General features: G+C 33.3%; 1 protein-coding gene across 1 annotated transcript; it reads right to left on the bottom strand.

The window, feature by feature from the left end:
- Positions 1–4,020: 4,020 nt before the first annotated feature.
- On the bottom strand, positions 4,021–9,679 carry LOC134695308 (uncharacterized). The gene is made up of 4 exons (XM_063556534.1): positions 9,488–9,679; positions 7,649–8,866; positions 4,409–4,880; positions 4,021–4,081 (listed from the first exon to the last, which is right to left on the bottom strand). Exons 1-4 carry the CDS (start codon positions 9,677–9,679, stop codon positions 4,035–4,037), a joined length of 1,929 nt encoding a protein of 642 aa, XP_063412604.1. The 3' UTR covers positions 4,021–4,034.
- Positions 9,680–21,031: the final 11,352 nt, after the last annotated feature.

Raw genomic sequence — 21,031 nt, 5'->3', positions numbered from 1 at the left:
ACCACATCTTCTTTTTTTGTATAAACAAAAACAAGTGAACATAATTATACTGATCCGATATATTTAATATTTGACACAATGGCGACACCGCCAGTCTGTCTCAAATACCGGTCATAGAACGATATAAAGAGTTTCGTGTTCTCAACATATAGTACATATTTAAAAAAAAAAACTGCTACTCGACACTTTGATAACATTTGTTTTCGATCAATCACTCTTAAATCATGTTCACATTGTTGCTGCTTTCAGCAGACATGGAACGATATAAATGTAATTCAAAGCCGATAATCTATACACAGTGCTTGTTTTCGTGTCAAGAACTATTTCACATTAAGAGACGAGGGTCATGTATATTTAAATAAAATTGAGAATGGAAATGGGGAATGTGCCAAAGAGACAACAACCCGACAATAGAGCAGACAACAGCAGAAGGTCATCAACAGGTCTTCAATGAAACGAGAAAGAAAGGTCAAGCGTTTTGCTCTTTTGGAATCATAATAGATAAATAACAATTAAACAATGTATTCACTAAATATGTATGTGCCTGTCCCAAGTCAGGAGCCTGTAATTCAGTGGTTGTCTGTTTATGTGTTACCTTTTTGTATTTTGTTGTTTTTTGTACATAAATAAGGCCGTTAGTGTTCTCGTTTTAATTGTTTACATTTTCATTTCGGGCCCTTTTATAGATGACTATGAGGTATGGACTTTGCTCATTGTTGACCTATGAGGCTTTCTAGTTCATACAGGCCTTAAACGGGCAATCCAAAGAGGCATGACAGTCGTTCTTTAAATGCATAGAAAGAGAGAAAGAGAGAGAAAGAGAGTTGTGCTCGTCATACTCGACCCATCGTTGTTATTTATCTATGATTCCAAAAGAGAAAAACGTTTGACCTGTCTTTAACGAGAGTTGCACAACCTGATGGGAAATATCGACAGTTTTATATATATTCGAAATAGAAATATTACCGTTTTTTGTTATCTTACTATTCCAACTTTGCACGTTAAGATAGGAACGAAAGAGTAGGTTCAGTAAGACCCTTTGGCAGCCCAAAATATAGCTGTTTTACAAACTTGTTGAATAGGAAACTTTTAGCTATTTATTGGAAAGTACCAACACTGTAGCTAATTCAATAACATTGTATATACACACCAGGAACAAAACAATCTACAGGACAAAGCTACTTGACACATTTGATAAACACACTTTAAGAATTGATAACTTTACTGAACAAAGTATATCTATATAGTAATTGCGTAGATTATCAACATTAAATTAAGAAAAAAAAATGCATCAAATTGTGTTAAGACAACTCTGTTTGAAAACATGGATTAAAGTAACGAGTAAGCTACGTGACACACTGTCTACATTTTGGAAAATATTTATTCAAACAATGACACATCTACATGAACTTGGTCTACATAAAATACTGACGCGGCTTTTTTGCAATCTGTCTGCATACGCTAAACATTTTTGCTAAATAAGAACGTATTTTAGTGACAATGCTACTGGACCTACTATTCACATAACAAATATATATATATATATTATACACTAAAGTTAATAAAAATGCTTACACGTACACTGGCTTCTTACACGAGTAACAATCTTTGCAAAAATAAACAGCTATATTTGTCAGTCACGCACATTGTTCAAACGTGGTATAAAGTCCAGATGAAGGACGCCTTTATGTGCTGGAGTTTTTCGCTTCATTGAAGACCTATCGGTGACCTTCTGTTATAATTGTCTGTTCTATGGTCGGGTTGTGGTCTCTTTGACACATTCTCCATTTTCATTCTCAATTTTACTAAACAATTTGATATAGTGACAAAGTCATCGTTCGTGTTACACTGTCTACATACAAGGATTAAAAACGTAAAAGAATGACTAAAGCTACATGACTCATTGTCTACACACATGTATTAAATCCCTTTACACAGCTACCTAGCTCACATTCTTCATACATTGATTGTTATATTTAAAGAATGGAACAAGCCGTTCGACACGTTCTCTACATACACAGATACATGAAATAAATTTCTAAATTAACAACACCCATACGGACCGTACTGTCAGCAAAAATGAATAATAAGTATAACAGCAATGACAAAAAGACGTGACAAACTGTCTATATATACATCTATTGATTACAAGCTTTGTAATTATAACAACACTTATTAACACACTATTTATTCACATGGACTTATTTGTACCCGTCACGAAAAATTGGCACATTTTTTTTTTCGATTTTTTTTCAAATATCAGCTGCATTCACTCAGGACGGTGTTTTTCCATTAGCGGAAGAAAAATACATTCCAGTAACGTGTTACCTTTTATTGTGTTTGTACTGTATAATCCTAACCTTCACATTTTTCAAGATCATTTACATTATTTACATTGTAAAACCGCCATCTTGGTTTCTATGAGGATCCATCATTTACATAACATTCGTTACTCTGCGGTAATATCCTGGTCAATTATGTGATACAATTTACCGCTTTTTTTTTTTAAAAACAAAACAGATAATGAAAGCTCCGACAGACCCGATAAAAATAGACAACACGTGGAACTCCACAGAAACACTTCGGGAAATATCAATGTTGGAGTTTAAAGTACACAATAATCTTGGACTATGTGAAGGTCCGGATTTTACAGTGCAAACACAATACAAGGAAGGACAACAGTTGATTTTCAGAAGATATTTGGTTCCAGTACATGCAATACATTTTTTTTAATGAATGTGGTTGTTATATGAAGTTTAAATTTTTTCAACCTAAAACATGGTAACAATTTTACGTGACGGCGACTATACTTTGTTTTTATTGCAGACGCTGCTTCTACTAATGATGCATGCTTATCCAGTGGCATACGTATCAAAAAGTAAAATCACAAAAACACTGAACTTAGAGGAAAATCAATTCGGAAAGTCCATAATCAAATGGCAAAATCATATCAAGTGAATGTTCAGAACGTACATGTTCATAATATATGAATATGAGCCGTGCTTTGAAGTACACGATGGACTTGATTTTTCGCCAAATAACAGTCCACATAATCATTTCAGATACATTTTTTAAACCAGTTTTTGCTTTAACCTCTGTCGTGCTTTGGGGTTTGGATAGGTGACAACAATTTCCAATTGTCAAGTGCATGGTTGACTCTCTTCTGGAGCAAATCTTTAAACTCCTTCATCCTAGCTGACATAGTAACACACAGCACCTATATTGTATAAATAATGCTGCCGTGATTTGACCCTTTCCATAGAAAATAAAAAAAACAAAATTGTAATACAAAAAACTGTTCCTTTCCCTTGAAAATGAAATGTGTCTATTGAGATTTGTTTGTAAAGTATCGAAATCACCCACAGTTTTTGATGGGTTCGAGTTGTTGTTGAAGCCCCTATATGTGACATTTTTGTTCACGCAACATTGTCAATATAATATAATTTAATGCCACTGTTGTACATGTTAGAGGTTTAGTGCTATAATACTAGTTTCAATTCACCATTTTCTACATTTGAAAATGCCTCTACCAAGTCAGGAATATGACAATTGTTGTCCATTCGTTTGACGTGTTTTCTCATATGATTTTATCATTTCATTCAAGACTTTTTGTTTTGAATATTCCTTGCATTTCAGTTTTTTTGTGATTTTTCTTTTTTACAACCTTGTTTTTTTCAATTTTCTTTAGGTTAAACTTTCTGGATAAAGGTACATCAAAATAAAATCAAATTAGGCGAATCTGGCACTTCGAGAAAGGATGTTTTTTTATCGTCCAGTGTACGAATTAGCGAGGTTTTGTATGCAGTTTGTTTCGCAAATTAGGCATTGTCCACTATTACTTATCGAAGAATGTTTCCAACATATTTAATCTTTATATATTTGTATAAAAAACATGCCATGTAACACATTGTACATTACTATACATTACTGAAAATTTACAAAGAAAATACTTATAAATAAATTGGAAACATTACTGAACGTACTGAGTCGTCTTTGCGTATGTACAATTGATAATAATGGCTTACCTTGTAGGCTTAAACAGTATTTTGAGAACATCGCCTGGATGGTTTTAGAACTTTCACTAAAATTGAAATGTAAAGATTGCTCAAAATCTATGGAAACAACGGCACCTCTAACTTCAATTTTACGCTACTCCTCAATAATTCCAGTATAAAGAAAAAAACATCATTTGCTTCTATCTTTAACAAAAGGATTAAAAATGTTAAACTTGAAAAAAAAGTACTTCATAATCTGATAATTAAAAATTTGAGTATATTCTTAAACATACGAAGTTGAATGGTTCATGTGTAAAATATTTTGATTGTAAATATAAATGAGGTTCTTTGAGTACCATTTTATTTTACAAACCCAAAAGCGGTGATATGTTTTAGTTATAAACTTAAAATACCTTTAGATTCTTTTATTTGGAAATTTTGAAAATCTCGTTTTCGTCCCAGGTAGTGGTTGAGCCGGATGAGCCTATCCTCGTAAAACATTGCAGGTGTCAGTCGAGCGTCGAACCTTTTCGCAAGGGCATTCAACTTTTTCCATCTGTCGGTGAATTCGAAGATCGACATTTCGAAGTGCGATGTGTGTTGAAGCCTATTTCTGTTCAGCCGTATTCTTTCAATATCATCTCCAACATTTATAGCAGCTCGCTCACATGGCCAATTATCTCCACCCCATCTTCCACGTGACGGAAGACATAATCCTTGACGTCGTAATTCGGCATACAGATAAGTTATGTCACATTCATTTCTGGGTTTGGTGATTGGACATGCGCTTGCATTAGCAAGATCATATAGTATGTCTGTCAGCACTTCCACTGATGCCTTGCTGACACGTATGAAATTCTGTTCTTCTTCTGAAACGGTGTCATCCTTGAAAAACAATATATTAATATGACAAAAAATTACTTAATACAAAACCGTCTGTTTAAATAGGTATTTACTCCTCAATGGCTTTCAAAGTTTGCAATTATCCTAGGAGAGTTATTTGGATGCACCGAGTTTTAAAGTAATATTTGTAGGCGTACTGTTTCTATGCTTATTTTCTTAAAAGTATCATATAAAAGATCTAAGATGACGATTTTGTTTTATTAGTTGTGTGTGGCTTTGAATTAGCTGTCAGTAAACTGCGAGTACTCTCAGATCTGTTCCTAGTGTCTTTTTGTGTCTGGGATGTACAAATATCCGGCCACGTTTTTTCCATCTGATGAGTTTATATAATGAAGATGAGCCAATGTTACAACTATCCACAAAAGACCAAAATGACACAGAAATTAACAACTATAGGTCACCGTACGGCCTTCAACAATGAGCAAAGCTCATACCGCATAGTCAGCTATAAAAGGCCCCGATAAAACAATGTAAAACAATTCAAACGAGAAAACTAACGACCTTATTTATGTACAAAAATGAACGAAAAACAAATATGTAACACATAAACAAACGACAACCACTGAATTACAGACTCCTGACTTGAGATAGGCACAAACATAAATTATGTGAGCCTTTTTCGTGATTTTTATAGTTCGTTGTTATGTTGTACTGTTATATCACTGTTCCAGGTTAGGGGAGGATTGTGCTCCCGCCATATTATGTGTATGTGCCTGTCCAAAGTCAGGAGCCTGTAATTCAGTGGTTGTCGTTTGTTTATGTGTTGCATATTTGTGTGTCGTTCATTTTATTTTTGTATATAAAAAAGACCGTTAGTTTTCTCGTTTGAATTGTTTTACATTGTCATTACGAAGCCTTTTATAGCTGACTATGCGATATGGGGTTTGCTAATTGTTGAAGGCCGTACTGAGACCTTTAAATTCTTTTGGAGTGTTGTCTAATTGGCAATCATACCATATCTTCTTTTTTAAATTAACCCATATCTGACAGTAGTATGAATCAAGTACTGAACGCTATTCGCAACTACTGGAAATTCTGCATATAATAGAGGTATTCAATCACAAGTTGTCTTGTGTACATTTTTGAAAGTTCTGTGTGGAACCCCCTATGATGTGGTACTGTGCTTATACATCATGTCATTGTGTTATTGTTCAATGATTTGATTTTGTATTTTTATCTTTCATATTTGCTAATCTGCTTTGTCTCTATGCTTTTTGGTGTTTCTTTGTTAATACGACGTGGTTCTTTACTAATACATCCCGTTATTGTGTTATTGTGACATGGTGAGTGTTTGTTTACATATGTGTTTTTTTATAGTGATAAAAAAATAATAACACAATGTTGACTGATGTACACCTGTTTTTGACATTTGTACATATCATGTCTATAGATACATGTATAGGCAGATGTGGTGTGAGGTGACGATGAGACAACTCTCCATCCAAATAACAATTTTAAAAAGTAAACCATTATAGGCCAATGTACAGCGTTCAACACGGAACCTTGGCTCACATCGAAAAACAAGCTATGAAGGGCCCCAAAATTACTAGTGTAAAACCATTCAAACCGGAAAACCAATGGTATTAGCTATATCAATAAAACCGAGAAACGAGAAACACGTATAAACTACATACACAAAAGACAACTACTGTACATCAGATTTCTGAATTAGGACAGGTGCAAACATTTGTAGCGAGATTACACGTTTTAATAGTACCAAACTTTCTCCCTTTTTCTGAAACAATCATATGACATAACACCATAGAAAAACACACGATAAAATATCAATTGGCAGGCTTGACTCAATCAAAAAACCTAAATGAATACACTATAAACGAATAAATTTGATCTGCCATATCTGAATGCAAATAAATATGAGGGACTAACATTCAAGTCTAAAATGCAAACAAACAAGTCTAAACAAAGCCATGTCAAGACACCACTGCGAAATATTTAACCCTTCGAAAATAATCACTTTTGAAAAAAAAGGCTTTAATTATACCGGTAAATCTTGAAGTTTATACAACTGTAGTAAGAAGAAGTGAAAATTAGAAGATATCTCAAATAATCAAAGCTGGAATATAGACAAGAGGTATCTAATCACCAGTTTGTTTTGTTCGCAGGTTTAATCCATCATATTCTTCTAAAGAAAATACATGTACCAAATCAGGAAAATTACAGTTGTTGGCTATTTGTTTGATGTGTTTGAGCTTTTGATTTTGCCATTTGAATAGGAACCTTCCGTTTTGAATTTTCCTCTGAGTTCGGTATTTTTGTGCTTTTACTCTTCATTACTCTGACATAATTTAGAGGGCAAGAAACTCGATAGCAGAGTTGTATCTAAAAAAACAGAATGAAGCATTTCATATATTTGATCCACATGATAAAGGTCAAAACCTTATTCAAAGAAATATATTAAATGCTTTGTTTGAGTACACCGGCTGCGACCTTTACTGAATATTCACTTATGTCGAAATGGGAGACTGGTAAAAAGCTATAAGTACCGTTAATTGTATTACATACATCTTCGAATACTTAAATCGACCGGATTCCGACGTTTGTAAACAAAGGTAAGACTTTTTTTTTTTAAAGTATTCAAATGTTAATTTCAATTCATTGTTAGAATCGTTACCGGTATCCTCATCTTGTATTGTTTATAACTGTAAATTAAACATAAATAAGAAGATATATAGCATTCATAATTTGGTTTGGAATGCAGGGAATGATGATATAAAATTTAAGATAATTACCATTATCACATTCAGCATCCAATATTGCTTGAATAACATACACTCGTGTATAATGTTATGTTCTTTACACCAATATTCTCTAACTGGTCTAAGACTTTCTAGGTTTATTCCTCCTTTGTTACTGATCAAGGTGCTTTCTGGACATTTTATCTTTATTTCTACCGCTTTCATTACATCATATTTCCTTTGAATAACAAACATATCATCCTCAAGGAGGCCTCGAATCATCCTTCCAGTATTTTCCATTCCAATTCCCCATATCCATATTTGAGCTTGAATGCTGTTTTTGTGAGAACAAAGAAGTACTTTTTCGCATCCTGTATCGTCAATATCAAATAGTGCCACATCTCTGTATAGTTCACCAACATAGCCAGATGGATTTTCGGAATTATTAGTAAGTTTGAACCGGCGAAGGAAATATACTACCACATGACAAAAAAACATCGACGGGAGAAAATCATATTCAAAGCAAATGATTGCCGACTTTGTAAAATTAACAAATTTGTTACTTATTATTTGCCATCCAGAGGTACGAACCATGCACGGAACGAGATAGTTAAAATCATTGTTATACATGTCATATTCCTGGTCCAAAATATCTGCACACACTAAAATGTCATATTTCTCCATAACGTTAAAGATATGTTCTTTGAACTCAGACAGAGAAGACTCTGTTTCTTTGAATAAATGTTCTATCAACTTTTTTTGTAAGAAGCCAGTGTTTTCGTACTGTTCCCAATCAATATGCAATCTTGGTGCTTTGAAGCATTTTGCGCCAACAATACAACGCAATGCATTAGCAAACCACTGTGGACATATTATCACACTTTCACCTATATCTTCAAAAAATATAATATTTCCAATATCATGATGTAATACCAAGAATGACATGAGTTCCTTCTTAGTTGATAGAGGAGACGGAAGAGATTTATTAATTCCCCAAAGGTCATTGAAAGCCACCACTGTTTTCCCCTCTAATCGCAAATCCTCTATTTTATTCCCGAAAGGTATCCATTTTACTGGCACCTTTACGCCCCAGTGTTCCTGTTGCTTTGCAATTGCGAATATATATTGACGTAATTTTTCAATTTCGGCTTCAGATGATTGTGTGTTCGATATAGCAAACAAGTTTCTGAAATGATCCTTCCGTCTGTCTGATCCCAATGATTTAAGTAATGCTTCTTGGTACTCATCAATATAATCTTCTGCATTGCTGTGCTGGATTACAAAAAAATATTATCTTAAGGAAACATGTAGTGTGGGTTCATTTCATTTTTATTGTTACGAATTTCCTAGATTTAGAAAACGCTGTATTAATGCGAATACTAGTATTTGATTTATGAGGTTTTGCCAAAGTCTGCATTCAACCATTAAAAAAATGTGTACTTCAATACCCATTGGTGGCCTTCGGTTGTTGTCTGCTCTTTGAGTGAGTTGTTGTCTCTTTGATTTATTCTAATTTCCTTTCTCAATTTTTGTTTTAAGTCTTTATTTGCATTTGTGGTTCAAAAATCGATAAAAAATAAATAATCCATTGGAATAAAATTTTGTGTTTTCAATCGAAAAAAAAATCATCTTATCTTTATTCAGATAATTTTGGTCAATTTCATTATATGCTTCATACATATAACGGTAAGCAGCTAGATTGATGAAAACTTTAAATCCGAGTTCTTATTTTGAAAATAACATGAATAATGTAACATCACGAATTTTGCAATAATAAAAACATTCATATTTCTGACTGGTTACATGCATTTTCTTATGCAGAAAATGTTGGATTGCATCTTGTTTTATAGCTTCCTTTACCTTTAACTTGTATGACCGTCGCATTATATTTACCTGTATGCTGTCGATGTGTGTGGCAACTGGAATGATTGGTGGGTTTAGAAGATTATCTTCATTTCTTGATATATCTCCATAACAATGAACGGTATTTGTCCAATATTGAACGTAATCTACAACAAAATTCAAACATTGAAAGATAAGATATATCATAGCTGAACGTCTGTCGGCACCTTCATGACGTTTCATTAGTGTAATTTTCCCTTTGTATTTTCATTATTTCCTTTGAACTGCTAAATTAGGTTTAAGTAGAAACATAAATATCTTAAAAGTTTTAAGATCAAGAGCGAATTTTAGATTTTAGGTAAATCAATTTTGTTTGTGTCTGTATATCTTGGTCAACATACCGGTACATGATGCCAGAGTAACATGTTATACATATGATAAACTATAAAACTATATGTAGAACAGCAGTAAAAATGATAGACTCAGACTACGTATTCGGAATAGTTCAACTGTTGATAAACAGCAATTCAGCAATGTTCATTTTTTAACCCCCTTGACATCACGTATGGTATATCCTGAGTTAAAGTAAACTAATTTTGACTTAAAGATTCATTGTACAAATTACCATTTACATCTGATAGAATCTGTTCTTGTTTTCTTTTTGGATTGCGCTCATACAAAACCGTTTCCTTTGATCTCTTTTGATGCAATTCCTTAGAAATATCGCTCACTAACAGGACGATGCAATTCTTGGACAGAAATAATTGGTGAGTGGGATAATATTCTTGTTGGCCGGCAAAGTCCCAAACTGACATAATGGCGGTCTTCCCATAGTCAAAACTGTTCTCTACAGTGAGATTTTGTAAACTTTGTTTCCACGCTTCATTTTTGACTCGTTCATTTTCAGATTCAACAAAAGACCTTAATGACCGTTCAAAATTTTTAAATTGGGACACTATTTTCTTTTCTTTTTCCATCTTCTCATTCGTTAGTTCGTTCCTTAGTTGTTTATATCCCTTCATTTCGGTCAATTTTCGCAACAGAATAGCGTTGCCATTTGTTGAAATAAAATCTATAAAAAAAATGATACTTTCATAAGTATCGCAATCAATTATATAATATTTATCAAAAATAGTAAACCATAAATGATTGATAAAAGAAGTAGACACATCATTATACATCAACATGGGAATATGAGTACATTTACATCTTTAATGGTATGGTAACTTTGTTTATCGCACGGATGTGTCGGTCTTAAGACCATGTTGCTAAGCGTTTCATACAGAAATATTATCGTATAACATGTTTAAAAATCAACTAACTCGATCAGTAACTTTGGTAATGATTTATTTCAAACAAAGGAGGTCAATAAAGAAGTTTTACATTTGTTTCGGTTTTTTTTTCTTTACATTAATGAGGCTGATAGTTTTCTCGTTTGAATTATTTAAACCCTAGTACAGCTAACTCTGCAGTACTGGCTTAGTTCGTTGATGAAGGTCGTACTGTGACCTAAAATTGTTATTTCCTGTGTCATTTGATCTCTTGTGGAGAGTTGTTTCATTGGTAATCATCTTCTTTTTCTATATAACAACTATGTTTTTGGCAGGACTGTAATTTGTTTTTCACATGAAAGTTTCAAAAAGAAATTAATTTTGCGGTGTGTGTATTGATAGTGTAAACATTATAGTTGAACATGATAGAATATTCACTTGGCTGATTCAGTTCACCTTTATATATATAAAAGAAATCAAGGTTATACAAGAAAAGTAAAATAACAAAAATACAAAAGTGTTCCAGTTTATAAGTGGCTTCATGAAATTGGCAATTACCATCATAATACTGACTTTGTACAGGCTTTTCTATATGTACAAAATTAAAGATTCCTTTTCTGTTAGGTAAAGCTTCCATGTGCATAACTTCGCATATATTTTCATTATATTGACAAAACTAAAAGTTGTGAGGAAAACAAATAGACAAAACAGTACTACAGTCAAAATTTGGAGAGCATCTCTCAATTTTGTTTATATAATTGTTATCACAATAAAAACAAACAAACTTGTAATCAAAGAATACCAAAATAGCAACACTCTCCAAACACAACAATATAAGATGTAATTCACAAAAAGGATCTTATCACATTATGAACATGAATGCATGAATACTTAACCACAACAAAAGGATATCACTAAAAGATATTACTGAAAATGATCTAGTTAGGGTTAACGAAATCAAAGGCAACACAAAGAACAAACACATTATATCGACACATATCAACGTTGGTAAGTAGAATCTATTTTTCAAGCTTTATATAGAGTTATTTTCTTTCAGAACGATAGGTCATTATTTCGAAGAATCAATCCAGGCGATACCATGTTTTAGTGAAATATGCTACAAGGCACAAAAACATTACCTGTGCGAGGTAAATATTTTCCTTGAAAAAAAAGCACACTATAATTTACTTCAAAATTATCTTCGTCTGATGTTGTTTTGTTGACAATTTTGGAATTCATTTTTAAGTTCAACCTATGCTTGGTGTAAAAAAATCGTTATTCCCTGCATTTTGATTATAGAAACAAATAAGTTTCGTTTATCGCTACAATAGAGATACATCATAAATGGGAGATGAACAGTAACGTACTACTTTCATAACACTTTAAAATAAAGCGAAATTTCACATATTCGTGTATAAGATTTTGAAAATATTATGATGTACACTGAACATTTTTGGCTGAATATGTTGTTTGATTAATGGTTGTTTAACGTTCAGTGGCAAATATGTCAGGACGGACGATAGGATATCATACTGTGACCTTCATATATATACATGTATCACAATTTCGTGCCCCTTTGTTTCCCTACGGTAGGTCTTTCATTTGTTCAATCCCGACACCCTTCGGTGTGTTCTACGACAAGAAAAAGCTTAAAAAATGCATCATCTACAACACCATGCTTTATTCATGAGTTTTATTTGGAATCTTGATCAAGAAGGTCTTGGTATCTTTCAATGAACCTTGTATTAAAAAAGAGACGAGGTGTTCTTTGACATAACCCGAATTCACCAAGAATCCAGTCAAAAATTACAACTATACTACAAAGGGTTAATGCGTCTTGGAAGCACACAAGGAACCAATAAAGCATACATTTACTTTTTTTAAAATAAAAATATTTATGTTATTAACATTTCGAAAGATGCGCTGCTATTGATTGTTTGCCAACAACAAAGATCATTACCATGACAACCATTGAAAAAAACTAAGGAAACCACACAGTGCATGTCCATTTACAGGAGAAAAACAAAATAAATAAAGATGTAAAGAAACGATAAACAAATTTGTTCATTTGTTACATAAATAAGGTTAGTTTTCTCGTTTGAATTGTTTTACATTTTCTTATCGGGGCCTTTTATAGCTGACTATGACTAGGCCGTACGGTCAGCGACATTTGTTAATGTTTGTGTCATTTTGGTTATGTGTTAATAGATGTCTCATCGGCAATCATACCACATCTTCTTTTTCATATTAACAGTTAAAAGCTTTTAGCCAAAAAGCTATAAAAAAGTCAAATCTATGTAAGGTCACATTTGCCTAAAGGGGAAAAGCCTTAGTTTCTTATCATACCATAATTTATAGATGGACAATTCAAGCAAATATTTTTATAAATAATAACGTCAGTAACAGAGTGCTGACTCGTCAGCTGGTGATATCATCGATGACAGAAAGCTCACCATATGAGGTATTGATATAGTGGCATACAGGACAACAACTCGTGAGTAATCGCATGCATTTGATGCGTTTTTCTTGATTTACTTACATTAGGAACGCTCAAAGTCGAATTATAACACTTGACAATTTATATAACATTGAAAAGGACATAAACACAGCTTTATACATGTTATTGATCATGTATATCTATGGTCAATTTTAAGTGAGGGAGTTTAAACCTTAGTTTCTTATAATTTCTACAGTTATATCGAACAATCTTATAAAGGTTTGTTCTAAATGATAACAGCAGCGAAGTATACACTGTTTAGCTAATAATACTTACTTGGACTGATAGACTGTTATGCTTACTAATGTTTGATGCAATTAATCATAACTGCATATCCTACATGTATTTACACATCTGAAATTATGCCCCTTATTTCATAAATCAAAAAAACAGATTATTTATTATTATTTAACCGTCATAAACATGCTGCAGCTGTCATAAGTATAGTTTTGTGCCATCCTTCTTTAAAACACTGCTAATACCTTTTTGAAATTCCCATTTCCCATCGTGTAGGGAGATTCCACATTTGTCGACATTTATTTCAATTCCATTTGTGCTCTTTACTTGAGATATGTTTTCTTGTAGAAGTCTCCGGACTAAAGTGGTCTTTCCAACACCTTCCTGTCCAAGAACGACGACTCGAATATAATATATCTCCTCTGATGTTGATTCTACTAGTCTTTTATACAGATGTATACCTTTTCTGCATTCACTAAATAACTTTTGTGGAGGCTGCATATTGACCTCTCTAGCAATAGCTAATGCAAAAATAAAACATCAAATGAAACTCAAAGGAAAGCTACATGCATAAACAGCAAAGTATAGTCTAACATTTATTTGGAAATAAACATGATTTTCATCAGTCTGAGGTGAACATAATAAATGTATCCGAAACATCAACATGATCAATATACAAACCCAATGGATTTGTTTATAAATGATCATTTAAAAGTTAAGGGTATTGTCTTTTTTCGAATTAACATTGCTACTTATCTTGACAGTTGAAATCACTGTCAAAATTCAACAGCTTGTATTCAAATAGGTGTGGATAAAAAAAGGGACGAACGTTTCTTGAAAGATATTGAGTAATAAACGAGTATGAAACTATAGTTTTTGTGTACGGTGTACAGCAACTTAATTATGCATCTTACAGAAGAATGTATGTGGTCAGCCAAACACCGTACACAGCACTTCTTTTTTGAAAAAAATTAGAAAAATAACATATGTATGAAAGATTTCAATGCCAATTATTTAAAAAAATATACTTTTTACAAGCACACAGTAACCTTCTATCAGAAAAAAAGAGTTACAACAAATATAAAATTATATCGGATGAGACAAGCGCAACTTCTTTGACAAGTATTTTAGTAATCGTTCTTGTTTTGAGAAAATAATGAGACATTTATAATAATCAGGACGAAAGCTGCCAGAGGGACAGTCAAACTCATAAATAGTAAATAAACTGACAATGCCATGACAAAACATGAAAAAGACAAACAGACAAACCATAGTACACATGACACAACACAGACAACTCAAGAATAAACAGCACTAACCCCGATAAGGTGTTCAATATAATATATAAGTACGATTAATGAACTATGACGACATGTACCTATTTGTTCATTGAGATTCCTTAATCTACAGTTTTCAACTTGTATGTCCTCTTCAGTTAAATCTGAAAGTAAATGCGCAATGATTGTAGTCCATTTTAGATAATTTTAAAGGCTCCGTGTTTCTTCTTCCCTGTCCATACAATGCTGTAGTATTTATTTTTAATTGATATTTTTGTTTCTTGGTAATTATAATACGTATTAAGTGAAATGCGCGCTTCGCATAAACAAAGACGTCTATGAATAAAATAGTTTAAAACTAAAAAAAAATATTAAAAAAAAGTTATAGAACCGTAAACAATAAGTCCAAATACTTTTGTCAAAAGTTTTCTAAGACCATCTGTTCAAGATGAACGTGTTAGCAATGGCGGCAATCTCGGTTGGTTGGCCGGGTCACCGGACACATTTTGAAACTACCCCAGTAATGATTGTAACTAAGTTTGGTTTTATTTGGCCTAGTAGTGTCAGAGGCGAATATTTTTGTAAACGACGACGGACGACGACGACGGACGACGACGGACGATACTGGACGCTGGACGCAAAGTAATGAGTAAACCTCATTTGGCCATTCGGACCAGGTGAAATTAAAAGACAAACAGACAAACAACATTACACATGATAGTAAGATATCTATGTTTGGTATAGTGTTAATTTCATCATGGAACACTTTCTCCACAACCATGGGTTCATAAAAGGATGAAAATAAGTTTAACATCTGTGTTACTATTTAAAAAGCTGTCAATGTATTTGTTTCATTTGCAGTATAAAAACAACATAAGGTCAATATCATAGAAATATAAACTGTTTTTGTACTCACCCTTTCCCAGTTTCTCAGCCTCATACAAAAAAGTTGATATTTTTCTTTCATTGACCTATTATTGTATATTTACTTCAATCCACCATTTCCTATATTAGAAAATGCCTGTACCAAGTCAGGAATATGACAGTTGTTATCCATTCGTTTGATGTGTTTGGACATTTGATTTTGCCTCCTACTTTTGGATTTTCCTGTTTGAATTTTACTCGGAGTTCAGTATTTTTGTGTTTTTATTTTTTTTCCATTGTAATCGATACAAAAACAAATTACCTGTTTGAGTAATAATCTTTAAAATTTGTCGATATGCCCTTTCCTCATAATTGGTCTGTATGGTAATGCGACTGAATAATTCAAAATAACATAAATGCTTGGCGGGTATTGGCATCAATTCTACTACAATGAGCTTAAAATGTTGATTCCCATGTTTGATTTGTTTTCCATTTTCAACTTCAATTTCTGCCGTCCAACTAGAGAATAAGGTGTCGTCAAACAATACGATTAATGATCTTGATATACGCATATTGTTTTCTATAGACTGTGTTAAGCTTTCGCCCAAGGGTACATCTCTATCATGGTAGAACAGTCTGTACCCCAATTTCTCAAGTGCGTCTACAAATGTATATATATATCCACCACCTGTATAATTAGCTACGTAGACATCGTACGTATACATTGATTTGTGTATATAATCTACAGAACGTTCTGAAAGTTCAAATTTGTCAAAATAAACTAAAACTTAGTACAGATGGTTATGTTTATCAATTTTATATTTAGGATAAATAACAATTCAATTCAATTCAAAGTTGTATTGCTATATCAACTTTGCTGTTTGTGACATATAATAACAACAAAAACAAATTTCCATCTCGATAATACAAATGAAATTAAAAAAAAGATGTTAAGATGGGGTCACACATTAACGATTTTTACTGCCGTCCTTGACAGGACCATTCCGGATTAGAATATGTCAAAAGTCTGATTAAGATCCTGTACATCGTGGATGGAAATTCAAACTTTAAGTTAGATTTGTAAAACAAATAATTTAATCACTACAACAATCAGATATTGTTCAGGAAGCGTCAACCGAGTCTGTTACGACTGCGTCCCGATTCTACCGAATGTAATCCGACAGAAACCAGGCAGTGAATTGACGCTGACGGAAGTTATCCGTTCGAAAACTGTCGTCATAAACGGGATCAGCAGGTACTGTCGGAACGTCATCATATCACGATCCGATCTATCGCATTGCAAACGGCTTTGTCTGGTTCTAGTCGTATTGTATTTTGTTATTGTCGGGACTCCGACGTGGGTATTATTGACGGGACTTTTCCGAAACGGTTTCTTCAAAAACGGTTCGCAATCGACAAGATCTGGATGCAATCTGGACTCAATCGGCAGAAAATACAGCAATGAAAAATTTCTCCGATCTCGTCCAGAATACTCAGATCATTGTTAGGGTTTTGATCCGTTACAGCAGAATCTGTCACGACAGAGGCAAGATTGTAATCCGACTAGACTAAATCGGCTGAGTTCTCCCGAATGTTACGGTACGCACCTAACTGTCGGGGTGTTTCGCCGAACTATTCGGACCCTTCCCGACCCATAGGAATCTGTTACGAACTTAAACGATTGCGTTTAGACAATGGTAGGACATTCCAGATAATTGAGAATAGTAATCCGACTTTTTTCACTTTTCGTTCCGTATCGCTGTCTGATCTCAAACGGGAGCAATACTAGGCAATGTGTGAACCCCGCATAAGAACATTTCACTCCATGTTGATATAATATGGTCAATCAAGCTGATAAAAAGAATAAGATTAATAGGTTTATCGAAAAGACTTAATTATTTTGTAATAAATCAGAAAGAATTTTTAGCAAAGGTCAAAATCTAGAAGGTCAAATTGACCTATGACCTGGACCTCAATCTTGAGGTCATAGGTCAGTGATCTCAAATAAAACCCAAGTATAACACTTGTGTGGTTGTGAAGAAATACCGATTTTAAATACAAAAGGGGAGACAACTCTTATAAGGGTTTTTCAAAGCACTTCGGCTCGACTGGGTTGAAGTTGCGCCTTATTGTAAACAGTTATTTTGAAAACACATCACATCATTAACTGTAACAATTTCTTTTGAATATAGATTACAAGTAAAATACAAAATTTAGCATATGACATTGACCTTAAACATTGACCTCAATTTCAAGGTCAGAGGTCAGTGAACTCAAATCGAAAGACCGGAGGTCAATCACTTGTGAGGTTGTTGAGAAATACTGATTTCAAATACATTTGGGGAGAAAACTCCTATAACATGTGTATAAGGGTTAACCTAAACACTTCGACTTAAATCGGTTGACGTTGCGCCTTATTGTAAACAGTCATTTGGCAAACACATCATATCATTAACAGTTATAGTTTCTTTTGAATTACGATAACAAGCACAGTTTCAAATTGAGAACATGAAATCAATCTTTGACCTTGACCTCAATTTATTCAAATGGACCAATAACTTCATATGAAAGACTGTAGGCCTCTAGATCTACGACTTATACCGTATGAATTTATCCAACATATCGTCTATCTTAAATTTTAAAAGGGTTATTACTCCAATAAGATGATTTACGATCACTCCTGTTAAAATTTACAAAATCATTCTTAAGAGTAGACAAACAATTCGTTTTAAGCAGTTTGTTAAAACCTTTTTAACGATAACAAGAAAAAGGGGACGCCGGTAGATAACTCCTATAAGAATAAGTGTTCGGTTACACAGGGTGAGTTTTTAAAACCCCTCATTACTGTACAACATCATTGGCTAAAAATCCATTCGATATGCTAAAAGACAGAAAATCATCAGAAGGAATTCAAAAGGTCTGTCCACGAAAAGTGGAAAGACCTTATAATCAGAAGAAAAACAATAGGTCTTTCCACGAAAAGTGGAAAGACCTTATAATCAGAAGAAAAACAATAGGTCTTTCCACGAAAAGCGGAAGGACCTAAAAAGACAATAACTAAGTAACTCAATATATATATTCAAATTTAGGTAAGTATTAAAGGGTCCCCTGTCCTCAGTTGCATTGACTTTTTTTTATAAAGGATCCTAGTTTATTCACTTGTGATGGGGTTGATGGGTTAAGTATATACATAACTTTGTCATTGTTATAAAAACCAGAAACCAAAGCTCTATTTTTAGCTTTGAAATATGTTATATATGAGTCCAAATATGTTATTTGACACTCTAATAGGAAGGCTGCCAAGATAATAGATATATGTTTTAATAGAAAACAAATATTTTTTGGCCGTTTTAGTTCATTCAGCTGTACTATTACTGAAATTACCATTTGATTTAATCAGCAAAACTAAGTGAGGATATTTTAAATCATTCTGTATTCGTTTGTTTTGATATTCAAGTATAGATGTTTCAGGCTTCTGCTTTGTTGTTGTTAAAAAAGACCATACTTTATTTATGTTTAGAGAAAGCTGACAGTTTTCACAAAACATAGCAACTTTATTTAGACTATTTTGGAGACCCTCCTTAGATTCTGATAGTAAAAGCAGACCATCAGCAAACAGGAGAGAGCCTAGTTTAATATTTATAAGCTCCAATGAACTTAAGTTGTCATCTTCCAAGCCTTTGGTGATATCATTTTTAAAAATATAGAACAAAGTAGGGCTTAAGTATTCCCCTTGTTTCACACCTCTTCTAATGTCCAAATCAGGAGCGGATCAAGCCACTTTAAAAAGGGGGTCCCAACCCAGAGTAAAAAGGGGGGTGTCTAGCTGTATGCTCTCATTCAAATGCATTGATCGTCAAACGAGGGATGTTTCAACCCCCGAAACCCCCTGGATCCGCCAATTTAATATCATTTGGAAGCCTATAATTAACAGAACCAAAGGGCACCGAATTTCTATTAAAAGGCGCAAATAAAATTTTAAATGATTCACATAATAAACCTGTAAGTATTTCGTCTTATCAGTTGCATTTTTCTTTACTTTTCAGTTTATTATGTTAATCAACTGACAATATCAATAGTTTTATTATGAAACAGAACATGTAGTTTGAATTATTTATTTATAATGTATTTCCTTTTTCAAGGAGACGGATTAATATAAGCAATTGTTGCTTGTTTCTGAATCCTAATTCTGAATGAGTTTATAATAAATAAAATTGAGAATGGAAATGGGGAAGGTGTCAAGGAGACAAAAACCCGACCAAATAAAAAACAACAGCAGAAGGTCACCAACAGGTCTTCAATGTAGCGAGAAATTCCCGCACCAGGAGGCGTCCTTCAGCTGGCCCCTAAACCAATATATGCTAGTCTAGTGATAATGAACGCCATACTAATTTCCAAATTGTACACAAGAAACTAATATAAAAATAATACAAGACTAACAAAGGCCAGAGGCTCCTGACTTGGGACAGGCGCAAAAATGCGGCGGTGTTAAACATGTTTGTGAGATCTCAACCCTCCCCCCCCCCCTATACCTCTAACCAATGTAGAAAAATAAACGCATAACAATACGCACATTAAAATTCAGTTCAAGAGAAGTCCGAGTCTGATGTCAGAAGATGTAACCAAAGAAAATAAACAAAATGACAATAATACATAAATAACAACAGGCTACTAGCAGTTGACTGACATGCCAGCTCCAGACTTCAATTAAACTGACTGAAAGATTATGATTTCATCATATGAACATCAGGCACGATCCTTCCCGTTAGGGGTTTAGTATCATACCATCATAACATATATGAGAAGAAAATAACCCGTGTCATGCCAACAACTGTTTTTAGAATAAATGTCTTTAGTTCCGACGCAAAGACCTTATCAGTGACTCAATATTAACGCCAAAATTTGCAATCTTTAATGACTTGACAACAGTATCGTAATTATATCCCTTCTTAATCAGTCTATTTAAAGGTTTTGTAAGTTTCCGAGGTGAATACTGACACCTTTGTGCTTTATAAAGAATATTTCCATAAAAAAAATGGATGTGAAATACCTGAACGTATAAAAAGTCTGCATGTTGAGCTATATTTACGAATGATGTCTTTATACCGATGATAGAATTTAGTAAAAGTTTTGACTAGTTTGTGATATCGAAAGCCCTTAAATATATTTGTATTTTACATAGTTAAAATATTGTTTACAGGTGTAATACCACCAAATCATGATACGCCACATCCGGTTGCATACGAAAGTAGGTCTAAAAAAATATTCCCTTGAATTTGACAGTTGTAGAAAATTAACCCTGCATTTCAATGCACTTAAATTTTTCTGAGTCATAAACATGTATGTTGGGTGTCTGAAAGCATCATTCTTTTTTTATTTGATGGTCTTATAAAATATTTTGGAAAGTTAAGGTTACATAGTTGCCAAAGCAGGTAACCAGTAAATAACC

The sequence above is a fragment of the Mytilus trossulus genome, chromosome 13 (assembly GCF_036588685.1).
Source record: "Mytilus trossulus isolate FHL-02 chromosome 13, PNRI_Mtr1.1.1.hap1, whole genome shotgun sequence".
In the NCBI taxonomy this organism is placed as follows: Eukaryota; Metazoa; Mollusca; class Bivalvia; order Mytilida; family Mytilidae; genus Mytilus; species Mytilus trossulus.
The sequence above is the reverse complement of the archived record's forward strand: the minus strand, read 5'-3'. Positions and strand labels throughout refer to the sequence as shown.